Source organism: Malus domestica, chromosome 11 (genome assembly GCF_042453785.1).
Source record: "Malus domestica chromosome 11, GDT2T_hap1".
Classification (NCBI taxonomy): Eukaryota; Viridiplantae; Streptophyta; class Magnoliopsida; order Rosales; family Rosaceae; genus Malus; species Malus domestica.
The window spans coordinates 38,163,289-38,177,576 of record NC_091671.1 but is presented as its reverse complement, the minus strand read 5'-3'; the positions used below and the strand labels follow the sequence as shown (position 1 = coordinate 38,177,576).

Here is a 14,288-nt window from a genome sequence, read left to right as displayed (position 1 = left end):
GAAACGAAGTGGTATACTAGATGTTTAGGTTTGGTTTACGTGTAAGTAAATTTGGTTGTCACAAGGAATATATATCCATGTTTTTGAGACACAATGACACTTTTAACGAAAATCTTTGAAGGGCAAGACATAAAAGAAAAGTATAAGTATCACGACTAGTAAACTCAAATGTCTAGGTTCAAGTTTACATGCAAGTTTGGTTATCACTAAGTCCATTGACAGATCCATATTGGGACTCGGAGGCTGGAAAAAACACAAGGCATATCCTTTAAGGGCCCTTCAAATGCTGATACTAGACCTTGTGTGTCCACTAAATGTTTGATGAAATGTATGATCAGCATGACTAATCGGCATCACTTGGCAATTGGTAGGGATCTCGACAAAACACAACGCACAACATGTCTTAGCAAAGGACAACCAGAACATTAAATGTTTGACAAAATGGACCGTTAAAAACTGGAAAACAAAATTGCGTTTTCATTTTCATTTAAAAAAACTTTGATTTTTTACACTATGATCTTCGAAATTAGAATCTTGGATCCACCACTACTTAAGTCATCTCTAATGCACAAAAATTTTGAACTCAATTGTGTAGATTAAAATGGCCTAAGGAAGAGGGCCTTACTAAGTTGTCCTTGTTAATTTTGTGAAAAAATAGAAAACTCAATCGCAAAATGATTAGCCACGAAGTGATTAATTAAACGCGTACCTAAAATCCTAAATCACTTGAAGAATTATCAGAGCCAATTAAAGCGATGAGTGATGAGTGACGTCTTTCAAATACGAGGTGGAAAATTTTCGAAACACGAGAAGGGTCTGCCAAGACTGCCATGGCTGACTGAAGAAGCTACAGCCTCGATACTTCTGAAGAAAGAGGGTGTGCACGTGGAAGTTAATATATAGAAAATGCCAATTAATTATTAATTAATTAATTAGTCTTCAAATACGACACTAACGATGATATCACCATCACAAATATTGTAGACAGTGAGTAATTAATATCTGCCTCTGTTGACGACTGCTGACCGTTGAATCATCGCAAGCCATCTTGTGCGTCTGACTCACTGAGTCGTACTCAGCAGCAAGCAGCACTGGCGCCTTGTACAACAAGCAATGGACAATGACTTTAATTTCCCCCTAAAACCCTAATTAAAAAAAGTTCTTATGTAACCATGACATCAGTCAAAACGTTGCAGTTTTGTACTTTCTCCGATCATACTATATCTAGCTTTAGATTTTATTAGCTTTCAGAAGTTATCTCCAGAGACATTGCCACTTCCATGTTTAAGACCAAATCATTCTGTCAATATTTCCAGACAATGAGTAAATGCAGATTAGGCTTTAGGGTTTAGTGCGTCACACACACTTCATTATTCCGAATCGATCCTCTCATTGTGTTTTGGCACTTTGCTGTCTGGATCCTGGAAGTTGTTCACAATATTCATTGGTTTTAGGGTTTCTAGGGTTTTGGGGTTTCTAAGGTTCTTAGGGTTTTTGAAAAGTGGGAAAAGTGGAATTTTTGTTTGTGTGCATTGTAAATTGTAATTATAAATCAATAGTTTGATGATGGCGTGTGATGAGTAGGGTTTTGAGGTCATAACTTTGACTGGGTGGGACTCTGTAGAAGAAAAAAACGCATGCTTAGAACATGCCCTCGTGCCATCTTCAAGCGTGCGGCAAATATTGTCAGAATTTCTTGGACAAATTCCATGTTTAGAAAATGTTTCATTTAGAAGAGGAGAACACTTGCGTTAGAATTGGAGACCACTTAAGGAGAAAGAAGAACCGGTTATAAAATTTATACGGTGAAATATGATGTAACATTAGTGATGATCGAATGAGAACTTTCCTCGCTTCTGGAAAGGAGGATAGTATGTCGTTTAACAAATTTTGAAACCCATTCAAAAAGGAAAAAGTGAAGTAGCAGCTAGCTAACATGATTTCTTCTCACTCTTCAATCTGATACTGTTTAAAGTGATACAAATGTGGTTTCAAATAACGGTAGTGATTGGTCATGTGCAACATATATGTGCAAAGTCATCATTTAGATCGTATGTATAAAGGAAGAATCAAAGCTAGCTAGGACCACATGACGCAGCTGCAGCATAAGCAAGTAAATGATTGAATGTTGCATTGCATCAGGCATATTGATCATGACAAAACACTGAAATTACAATGATATATATACATCATGCAGGTGCAGAAAATATGTAGTTGGCTATCATGACTACTGCTGCTGCTTGTGATGCTTTTAAGATATTTGGATCGAATCGATACATCTATGCGTTAATAGATTATAGTTAATTTGAATAGGGTAACGATTTTGACAATCCGTTTTCAAAGGACTTAAAATTAACGTGATTATTTTCGGTTTTAACGAATAGGTTCTCTACTTATATCAAGTAGCGTATGATGGCGGTCATGTATCCCCCTTCAGGACTATCTTTGAAGGAGGTAGGGAGGTTCGACTTAACTTGTTCCCAATAGGGTACTACAAAAGAGGATTGAATTCGGGTCATCAAGAAGCATGATTGATTCTTCCTAAATCGATGTCCAGTCAAATGATGAGGACTGTAAATTGGTCGACAATATATCTAAGTATGTAGTCAGTTCATATATCCATCAGTGTAACACTTTTGTGAATGTGCCTATGTGGGATTAAATTATTTATATCCATTCAACTTATAACATGTCTTAAATTTTTAATGTTGCATCGTCTTAAATTCTTATGACGTGCCGATTCTTCTTATACAGATAAGTTAATTGTAATTGGTTTATAGTAAATTAGTTTACTAAATATGTAACCTAATGTTTTGTTGTTGTGATTTTAGAATATATCTTACATCAATCTCACTCCTTGAACTTCGTTACCTTATTAGACGCAAGATGTGAGGCTTGGAGACAAAATTTCGAGACTAATGTTCGGGTCATGGACGATTGGTAACTGGACATGGGATACCAAAATCCAACACAAAACAAAGTGTTTTATCAACTCGACCTTTTAAAGGTGAGCCCTTCCTTCACTTTTTCCCTTTAGGCTTCTTCAAAATCTGTCTAGGGTTTTGCGGTGTCTTAGACGACTATGTGTTCTTTTAAAAGCAAGATAATTTGGTTTTCTTCATAAAACAGAAACCAAATGTGTCACCCCCTCACCCCACTTGGATTTTCTGCCTCCCCTCTTTACTATTCATCACTTCTACAAAAGCTCATTAGGCTAAGCCTAGTGAGAAAATTCTCACACACAGACTTATTCAAGTTAGCTAGAATAGTATGCTCTCTGTTGGAGAACAATTCAGAAATAAACAAAAATAACAGAAATTCTAATATTTTATTAACCAAAATATATTTGCTATACAAAACGAAAATTACACAATAAATACAGAAATTAATGTTACTAACTTGATTACAGAAGGTAGAGGCTAGCGTAAAAGCTATGTCATTCGAACAGTATTTTCGCCCCACTCATGTGCTTGTGGTTCTATAACGTCTGCTCGACCAGGATTCAACTACCTAATTCTAGAATCCGCACCGGATTCTAGAACTCTAGCGAATTTGCTTTTTGTGTGTTTACTCTTTAGAAAATTCGTACAGAAGGAAAGAGCAAGAAAAGATGATCCATTTTGGAAACTGTGATTGCAGATATATAGGCTGTTTCACACCCTTTCAAATACCTGTTCAGTGTATTTGAAGGTACACAACTCTTTCTAAGAGCTGTCTTTTAATCAAAACGTTTTTAATTAATAAATTAATTAAAAACTTAATCCAAAAATTAAAATTAATGAATCAGATTAATTTTAAATTCCAAGGCCCCAAGTGCCCCAAGGCCTGTCTTGATTAATTAATATTAATTGTATTTAGGCTATTCAGATTAATTTTAAATTCCAAGGCCCCAAGTGCCCCAAGGCCCTTGTCTTGATTAATTAATATTAATTGTATTTAGGCTATATTATACAAGCCTAATCCACACAACCATAAGGTTCAAACTTTCAATCCATTTCCAAATGGCCCATGTTGTAATTACTAGACTAAAACATTAAATTTATATAAAGGTACTTGGGAATCTTATTTTCCCCAATGTGGGACAAGAGTCTCAAAACTTCCAACACTCTCAGCTGCCCTAAATTTGAATATTTTTCGGCGTAGTTTAGATCAATTTACAAGTCTTTTTGCCAAACTATTTAGCTAAACTGCAAGTAAGCACCTAATTCACTAATTCGATTAATACAAAAGCAGACATCCTGGCCAGAACTGAGAAACAGGAAGCAAAGCTTTGATCAAAGTAAATTCCGTGCTCTACTGGCCATGTACTGCATTGCTTATGCGTGCAGCCTGTGCTCAACTTTGCCTTGGAAGTTATGAATTCATCGAGATTTGTGCAACACTTCGACTTTGCTGTTTCTTTTCTTTCTTTTGATATGAATGAAATGAACCTCTGTAGATGTACAAATTACAGTCATATCTACTACAGTAGCATACAGTGATGCGCCACACATGAGCCAATATTTCCTTAGACAAAAGAACACTGCTCGACTCATTTCCGCAAAGATACAAAAGAGCATTGCATGCAGCACACATATATAGAAATAACCCGTCAAATGTATTAAAAGGAATGTTAATATGTGTTAAGTTGTATGTTACAAGTACGGAACTCATTCCCATGAAAGACACAAGTATTTTCCGACTCATGTTTCATGGCAAAAAAAACATCCAACTCATAATTCCAACAGAAGAATGGTAGATTTGAGAAATTTCACAATATTCTCCAGACTCATATATCTAGCTCTTTCTATTAACATACTCATGTTATCAGTCACTCATTTAATTTCTCAATCGATTTTTCAAAAATTTTATGACGAAAATGCTATTTCAACGTTGGCCGTACTGCCAACTAGAAAAGTTGATGCTAACGCTACAAACAAGTAAGCTAGTGAATAATTTTATTATTGTCATAAGCATGTACGTTTTTTCCCACAAAACTATGTCGAGCATCTGCTTCGACTGGGCCCAAGGTGACTCCGTCCTTGCTTATATAACTTCAAACTTATGAAATACATATTAGTGTATGTAATATTTATTATTTTTACACTTACTTTTAAAAGTAGATGTAGAACAGCTCCGAGAAAGAAAAGAAAAAAGTGAAAAGGAATCATAACAGGAAGCAGGGAATCTCCGTAACTTGAATGATGTGTCCAAGTCGACAAATCCTGTGGGGCTCTCAGTTGCCACATGGGCAGAATTTGTAGGCCACATTTTTGTCGCTTCGATCAATTTCCTTTTGCATTCCCCACTCCAGCTTACTGCCACGTTTAAACGGACCCCGTCACCGCCAGCAGCACGTACCGTACATCACACTGGAAATTTCACTCCGTCGGTCAATTCCCTTTTACATTCCTCACTTCAGCTTACTCCACGCTCACATACAATTTAACTAGGATATTGACGAATTTCTACGGAATGATTTACGAAGAACAAGTTTATGAATAAAAGTGAAAAGTTATATCAATTTCATGACCATTTTGGCTAAAAAGGGTTAGTTTGACAAAATTATTCTTTAAAATGTGGCTACGTGGTTGCTCGCGTGATAATTTAACAATGGTGTTGACGGATTTTTCACAGAATGATCAAAATAATTTATAGTGGATAAACACAAGGACCGCTTTTAACTATTGTCAATTTGAAAGACCAAAATAAGAAGTTATACTAATCTCATATATTATTTTGGCTAAAAATAATTTATAGTGGATAAACACAAGGACCGCTTTTAACTATTTTCACATAATGATCAAAATAATTTACGGTAGATAAACACAAGGAACGCATTTAACAATCTCATATACTATTTTGGCTAAAAAGCCTAACCACTTGGCAAAATTACTCTTTAAAATGTGGTTACGTGGTTGCTCGCGTGACAATTTAACAATGGTATATGTCAAACAATTCCTATGTTTTCTAAAACATTTTAGTCCTCTTAAATTGTAAGATATGCCAATTCTTCCGTCAAATTGAAGATTATTTTCATCCGTTTTAATGGTGGAAAACTAACAAAAAGTACGATGAATTTAAAACATGAGGATAAGTTCCAAGACCAAACAGACAGTGTGGTGCACGCGCACATTGAGCGAGTGAGATAAGAGAGGAAAGTAGGTTCAAGTGGAGCACGGAAAACCCAATGAGACGGAGACGGGTCTTGGTGTTGGGAACAAGGGCCGTTTTCATGCGCGCGGATTTCAGTTAAACTTTAACCTTTTTCACCTTTCGGTAAAAACCGACCAGACTTCCAACACTGTAACAAAGTTTTATGTGGAAAAATGGAGAAAATTTTCAATGTGATTGGAACACGAGTGATACATTACGTGTTATTATATAAGTGATACGAAATTTAATTTTTTAAGTTATTAATTTTTTATCACACATATCTCACAATTTGTATAATAACACATGTATCACCCTGTATTTTGATCACATTGAAAAATCTCACGGAAAAATGGCAACTTCTAGCAGTATTATTGGTCACTACAATTAATTAATATTTTTTTTCTTCTTTTATTTGGGAATGTACAAGTACAAATTATTTGCTTTCTTTCTTGAAGTTCGTATATTTATGTAGAGTTTGATTTTCCAACTTTTTCAGTGAGTGTCTGTCATCCCATGCTATGAAATTAACATAAAAAAAAGTTTTAAATTTGAATAACTACTCAATCTTTACGGTGATCTCAAATTGGTGATATCTTTTTAAAACATTTTAAATAACTACTTAAATTTTTGATAACCGGACATCTATTAGGTTCACTATCGGTGAGCGATGATGTAACCAAATATTAAGCCTGAGTTAATTCTCAAGTCATCTATGAAAATTTGAATCTCCAAATTGACATTATTTAGCTAAGCAAATTTATGGTTTAACTTAGCTAAAATTGAACAATTTGGGAAATTAGAACTCCAAAGATGTCGATTAGTGAAACCCAACTTTAGTGTTTGTCCACCTCATCATTTAATGCTAGTAGCGTCATCATTTAATGTTGATAAAGTCTTCAGTGACTTACCAGATGTCTAATTTTCAAAACGTTAGGTAGTTATTTAGAACGTTTTAAAAGGTTGAGACTAATTTTGAATTACCATAAAAGATTGGGTAATTTTTTGTACTTAACCCTAAAAAAAAATACTCTTAGTTGTTTAAGTTAAACAACATTTAAATTTACGGACAACATATTGACAATCAGATAGACTATATATTTGTATTTTACAGAAAATGCAATTAAACGCATTATAAAAGGATTTGTTTTCGACCGGAAATAAATTGGATAGGGTGAGTAAAACCTTTAGCTCAAATGATATTGAATGAGATTTGGTTTTTTGTTTTTTTTTTTTTTTGTTTTGGTTTGATGGAATTTAATTTCTAACTTCCGGAATTTAAATTGTATTTTGAAAACGTGTACGTGCTAAAATGGTTTTTGTTGGTCAATAAATTGCACCCATCTCTGCATACACAGGTCTGAAATCTGATGTACCAGACTCTACAACAAGTACATTTGCTTCCTACTTTTCTTTGTCTTGGCACTTCAAGTTGCGAAGAGATATTACAGCATGTCGGAATATGGTCCGGTATACTAAATATCATAATACAAATGGTTGGATATTTAAATAAATTTTTTTAAATACTTGTATTATGACACTTAGTGTATCGGACCATGTTTCCAACACAACCCAAGATGCATAAATGAAAACCAAACACCATATCTATTAGGATATTGGACCACATGCAAAAGACAAATCATAAGCCTGCAGAACACAATTTGATATGTGTATAATTAGTTTTTCGTTTTGTAAGTTTAATGAGTTACTTTTTCATTTGTGAGATTGTGATTTGTAAGATCAAGTTTAATGACATCTCACACAGAACGAGCCGAACTATGTCCTAATTTTGTTTGAAAAAACGTAAGTTGTTTTTATTGTCATGGGGGTACAATTGGAATTTGAACACAATGACCAGCTGAAGGACAACAACTTACATTAAAGGTGTACATCATTCTTGTGATGTCCCGTTTTAATGATATAACGTTATGTGAAGATAAACTTATACATATAATCATTTAATTAACACGGAATGCTAAGGTGACAGTATTCCCATCCTAGGGAGAAAGACTTTTGAGAAGATTGTTGTAGGTTAGGGGAACCGACGTTCTATAGGGGTTGCCCTCACGAATCAATTTGTTTTTTCCTATTCTGGTGCAACCATAAGACCCAAAGATTGGTGAAAAAAAAGAGAAAAAATAAAAATTATTTGTTTATTTGTGTAGGCAAAATCATTAGAAGCAAGCAACAGAAAAAAGAAATTTTATATCAATCAGCAGACCTTCAACTTCTCCCATTTTATTCACCAGCAATGAGTATCCATCACATCTTGTCACATCCCACTACTTTTTTCAGTGTCCAATGCAACAAAATAAAATAATTATTTTCCTGTGTGCTCGGGACAAACAAAACATCAGTTACAGTTACAGGTCACGATTTAGTTCTCGTGTAATTTCGTATAAGATTCATTATCATAAAGACTCAACATAAAAAAAGAAATGTAGGTTGTCGACTATCTAACATCCAGACTTGATAAACTTGTACAGACGGAATTCTTTGTTCAATATACAAATACTTCACTTTTCAATAAAAAATAAAATAAAGCTAAGCTAAGCTTGACGCTAATGATTTTCTCCTCTACTTTTTTCCAATGGAAACTTCAATGATTTTATCTTATTTTTTTATTCAAAAACAATTAGTCAACAAATTAGATGTCAAACTAACTTGGTGGCGCCTCCAAACCTTGGTCAGCTCATCCTACAAAAAGAAAATCAAGAAGGTAGTTAGTTATGATTCTTATGAATGTTTCAAGCTCTTTTTACGAGATAAATTTGCTTATACTGGAAATGTCACTGTAGTAGTATTTTAAGTCAATCATGCGCTACTATGCCTATTTATTAACTTTCAACATAAAACTTCGTGATTAGTTTAGAATATTGCTGCAGTGACATTTCTGTTGTGATTAATTTCCAAACACAAACAATTCAATAAAGTCAAAAGCAACATTCAATTTCCATAATCTTACCTGATTACCAAGATCACTCAAATCCACCAAGCCAGAAACTTCCAAATTTGCCAATTGGGAAATTTGGGGATGAAAAGAACTGAAACCTGTAAACGTGTGGGGTTACTTAGAAGGTATCAACAAATTCACCCAAAATTTGTACCTGCCTGCTCTGTGTGTGTGTGATGAGGAAAAGTATGGGGAGAATTAGACAAAGAAGAATGTAGGAAATGGCTGCCAAAAACTGTGAAAAGGGAAAGAAAGTGAGAGGCCAACCTTCTTCTGGATTGTGAGCAAAACAGTCTGTCTTTATCACCATCAGCAATTGCTCTGTGCCCACTTGCAATATGGGGACCAAAAGATTTTCAACTGATAAGAAGCAAGAACAAGACAAAGAGATCTTCTCAGCAATACAACTTTAATCGGGAAAGAAGACACGTTTCATGCCCATGCTTTCGAAAAAAATATGCGCAGTACATGTTCGATCTTTTCATGCATGACTCGGAAGTCAACTGGAGATTACTGGAAGCGTTATTGGCATAAAGATTCAATCTTTTTCATGACAATGACATTTTTTGTGCGGTAAAGAAAACCCTTTGCTCGTGTTATCGGAAATAATGCTGAGGGATTGTTTAAAATGAGGGAAGATGGCGAAAAGTACCTGAATGATTGAGGAGGTGAAATGGGGTTGGAATTCCGGATAATTTTGTGTTTCGGTTATGGTGTATTGTAATCGTAGGATTTCCTGTTTACAGACCGTGAACGTTAGATTCGATTATAAACTATAAAGTGAACTCTGAAAACACGTAAGTAAACCGGATCATAGGATATTACCTGATGTAACAGTGCAGTAAATTCTGCTTCAGAAGGGACAGTGAATTATCAGAAGGGACAGGCCACCCTTCAATAAAAATTGAGGCCGGTGTATGCATGGGAGTGTGGCAACAGCTCCTCTACCTCGATTCTGGAACTGGAACAACTCATACTTTTCTTGATTCGGCTACGGTTAATAGACTCAACCTCCGCCAGAAATACACCGTAGACTGGCCTATGATCTGAGAATCTTGACTCCCCACGAACATAAGACAATTGGTGGAGGCCTCTTCCATACCATAATATACGATCACACCTTCACATGCATAAAGTATGTTTAGATATTCATATAATGGAAAAAACTAAATGATTTCCTCGAGAAATTTTTTCTACAAGAGATTTGTTGTTACCATGCTGGAGTTCTTCGCTTCTCCTTGGTGTGCCTATCATCGCCTGCATACCGATCTGAATTATTTAGATACTTGTATGTAGGAGGGAAATATATCCTCCCTTCATTCCATCCCTCAAAGACGCGTCCTCTTATTTGCTCTATGCGTAGCTGATAGTATAATCCATCAAAATTTCAGAAACAAGCCATTCTAAAGCAAGTCAAAAAAGACCACAACTCTTTTTTTCTTTCCTTTTCTTTTTGGTCCCATGGGGGAACACGAGATTAACACATTTGAAAGAAAAGAACAATGCTTGTAGTGGAATAGATTGCATACCTGGTCATTCTCTAACAATGCCCTCCAGTTGCGCATCTCGACAAGAGCTTTTGCAGAGCGGTAAGAAAGGGCAATGCGATAATTCAAATCCCCCAGCCAAATAATTCGACTGCACAAGGAAACTTAGTTTTCAAATTTTCTCCAAGGCTAGTTTCTTAGAAATTTTAAACTTCAAAGAGAAAGAACGGCAAAACTTAGATAAGCAGATAATTAGAGAAATTAGACAAAATGGGGGCTTACTCGTGGTCTAGTATAGTCTGAGGAGAGTTTTCATCTCCCATGTCATCAACCCGAGGAAACCTTGTCTTCCTAAGGATCTCCATGACATCGGAATTTCTACGAAGTTCATCTCCTTCCTTTTGCCCAGAGGTGAGATGAGTACAGATGAAGCAAAAACTTGTTTGATGCAAAGACATGCTAATGGAAATTGAACCCTGGAAAACTCAAGACAATAAGATTGCTGCATCTCCTAGAAGTAGGAAATATATTTCACAAGAAAAATTGTACCTTATTTCCAAGATAGCCCATTAATCCTCTTCCAACACAAGACACTTTCAAATTGCGAACATCATCTCGAAGATCACTTTTTACCCACACTGTCAAAAATATACCAACCATTTGCTTGCTGGCAACCAAGCAGTATCTCGAGTGGCCTAGCTGTCTATCTCTATCCTCCATTGAGAAAGACCCACTGTTGGACATTGGTGAATAATGTGTCAGAACAGGTGAATCATCAGGTACATTCTCATCATCAGAGGAACCCCATCTGTAATTGGGATCATAATCACTTGATCTGTGCCCGAACATAACCCGATCACAAACACTGAATCGCCTATCAAGTCTGGGTTGCGGCATTGACATGTCATTGTCCATTCTCATGCTGCGGCTCAAGGATTGAAAGGACCTGCGATGAAAGAAAGAGGAGGCCTTCTCCCTTGCCGATCCCTCAAAGTCCGCATCTAATTCTACAATTGGATCAGTTACTGGCGAAGGTGTATGGAAAGCACCGCTTGTTCCAGGAAGATTATTTAGAGTCTTCCTTATAAGAGCTAACCACTTCTTAGCCGGCGCAATGTCTTCCGTGCCTAAAACATTGCCGGCATTCAAAGGAACTATTTCTTGGAACCTGGAAACCAAAAGGATTGATGAGGATTCTATCACCACACAAAAACGTTGCACAGATTAGAGAGAACATATCTAGATATGCAAGAACCTACCCAAGAACATAAATATCAGCAGGAGGAGAGGTATGAAGCCAATCTTGAAGATTCAAACAACTCGGAGGAGATTTTCCAGCCACATTCCATGTAGCTACAAAGATCCTGTGCCCACATTGAACACCAATACATATCACATACAAGACAAGGCTCTTACCCCGAAAATTTCGGTTTAAACCTATTCATCCACAAAGAAGAAGTGCTTAATTACAACTAATTTACAAGACAATGCTAGTTCCATTTCGTACCTGTAATTATGCACATCTGTAACCTGTGATGCTTCCATATCAATCTTACCCCGCCGGATTCTATCCGAGTGCCTCTTGCTCAATCTTTCTGTGGATTTAGTTGGGGTTGAATAGGTGATTAGTCAAAAATTAAAGAATTGGCCAGAAAATTAGGAGACTCTAAACAGCATGATTATCTTTTTATGCTAAGAATGTTGTGGTCCAAAGCAAAAACTGAATACTGAGAACTGAACCTGTTTTGCTTTTCTTGATTGTGCATGCTTCCCTCTCTGAATGGTTGTTCCTCCACTCTCCATTAACACCTGAAAAAGATAACCCCATAAAGTTGTTAAAGCTGAGCTTTTTCCACTGTTGATACATTCAAATGATTCAAAAACCACCACAAGAAAACAAAACAAAACAATAAGAACATTTTTCAAGTTACAAAATAAATGAAGAAAATAATAATATTAATAATAATTAAAAGAAATTGCTGCAGAAAAGAGGAAGAAAACAAATGGCAGATCTTGAAGCTGCAGGGTCCATTAAAATCTGAAATTTTCTCTACCCAAAATTGCAGTGATGCAGATTAGAGCAATGCAAGAGTGTTCAGAGCAAAGTAGAATCTAAAAAATGCAGAGAAATCCAATTTTTTGTCTTGATGTAAAATCCAAGGTTCCCAAATCAGAAATCCCAAACTTTATAAAATCCAAATCAATGCATGTATGTGACAATGACCTCCGTAAACGGCGTCGTCTGCATCGAAGTCCTCGGCTTTGCTCTTGATGTTGAACCATTTTTTGACCAGTGTCTTGGGCCATGAAAGCTTCAGAAATTAGCTCAAAAGAGTCAGCAATCTCAGAACAAAAATGCAGAAGAAATTGGAAAAGTGGTGGCATTTTATCGAACCTTGCTTTTCTTGGAATTCTCATCTCTCATTGTTTCACTGCTTCATAAATGGATATCTGTAATTACAACAATGAATGCGGATGGAGAAAGAAGAAGAAGACCAACAAAATTAAACCCCAAGAAGAAGAAAAAGAACCCAGAAAAATGGACTCAAAAGCTCTGGTTTTTTTTTCCGGGAAACAAAGGGAAAAGTTCAGTGAGTTGGTTAGGACAAGAAGAGAACAAAAATGGGTAGTGGGAAAAGCCCCTGTTTTCTCAATCAATGAAGAGAACCCAAATGGGCATTTTATTTTCCCGGCTTCCAAACAGAAAGTTAAAATCCTAAATATCCAACTGGGTACTTTCCTCTTCCACTTCTCTTCTGTGTTTGGCAGCAGAAAAAACAGAGGAAACTCAAAGGGCTTCACAGAGAAGGACACAGCCCTCTAAGGATAAATCAAGACAATGCAGGATTCCTAGAGAGACAGAGAGAGAGAGTGAAAGTGTGGGAGTTGTCTGTGAGAAAAACCTCGTTATGGGTACAGAGCAAAGTATCGAATTTTGAAGAGAGAATAAAGTCGAGTGGTATAAGAGTGAGAGAGGAAGGAGAGGGGAGAGAGAGAGAGAGAGAGAGAGAGAGAGAGAGAGAGAGAGAGGAGTGAGCTTGGCTCTGTGTGTCGAGAGGCTTTTTACCCCAAAATCCAAGGCCGACCCAGCCCTTTGCTTGGGGAATTGGGGAGAATGGGCACTCGGGCTGTGGCTTTGGATTTTATTTGGCCACCCACTCACACCCAACTTCCCACACTGCCCCTGCCAAGCTTTCTCTCTCTAAATTCTGCCCCCCCCCCCCCCTCTCTCTCTCTCTAAGTTAGGTTTGATCAAAAACCCAAGCAGTCGAACCCAACAAAAGAAATAAATAAAAGAGATTAATGAATTTGGGAGTTTGTTACAATACATAGCACTGACTCATCTCTATGTTTTTGAAATAAGAAGGCGGGTTAACAATAACTTATTTCGAATTTGTTTTTTACGAGAAATCGAATTTAAAAACTCTTACTTATAAATAATACGAAATATCACTACGTAAGTTTTAGTAACACTTGACTTCTTGCGAACTTTATAATATGTGATTGTGTTTGCACAATTGGTAGGAATGTTTGGAAGGCCTTTTTTTTTTTTTTTGGATAGGTCAAGAATGTTGCCCCCAATGTGGTGTGCTTGATTTGAGACATTCATAGCTATAGGGTTTCATAGAGGGTGTATTTTTGTAAAAGAAAATTGGGGTTTCATCTCCAATGGAAGTTCATTGCTGAGGTGTGGGAGATTGGAAGAATGTTTGTGG

General features: G+C 36.3%; 1 protein-coding gene across 3 annotated transcripts; it reads right to left on the bottom strand.

The window, feature by feature from the left end:
- Window positions 1–8,577: 8,577 nt before the first annotated feature.
- Window positions 8,578–13,797, bottom strand: LOC103448973 (type I inositol polyphosphate 5-phosphatase 4). 3 transcript variants are annotated; one of them, XM_008388241.4, is made up of 14 exons: window positions 12,968–13,797; window positions 12,797–12,884; window positions 12,313–12,381; window positions 12,080–12,167; window positions 11,832–11,936; window positions 11,122–11,740; window positions 10,855–11,048; window positions 10,615–10,723; window positions 10,300–10,448; window positions 9,911–10,205; window positions 9,738–9,821; window positions 9,353–9,445; window positions 9,098–9,248; window positions 8,578–8,829 (listed from the first exon to the last, which is right to left on the bottom strand). In XM_008388241.4, exons 1-10 carry the CDS (start codon window positions 12,995–12,997, stop codon window positions 9,980–9,982), a joined length of 1,677 nt encoding a protein of 558 aa, XP_008386463.1. In that variant the 5' UTR covers window positions 12,998–13,797; the 3' UTR covers window positions 8,578–8,829; window positions 9,098–9,248; window positions 9,353–9,445; window positions 9,738–9,821; window positions 9,911–9,979. The 3 variants fall into 3 exon arrangements, with proteins under 3 accessions (XP_008386463.1, XP_028945009.1, XP_008386464.1); XM_029089176.2 differs by having other exon boundaries at window positions 9,098–9,243; XM_008388242.4 differs by having other exon boundaries at window positions 9,098–9,183.
- Between the last annotated feature and the right edge of the window lie 491 nt (window positions 13,798–14,288).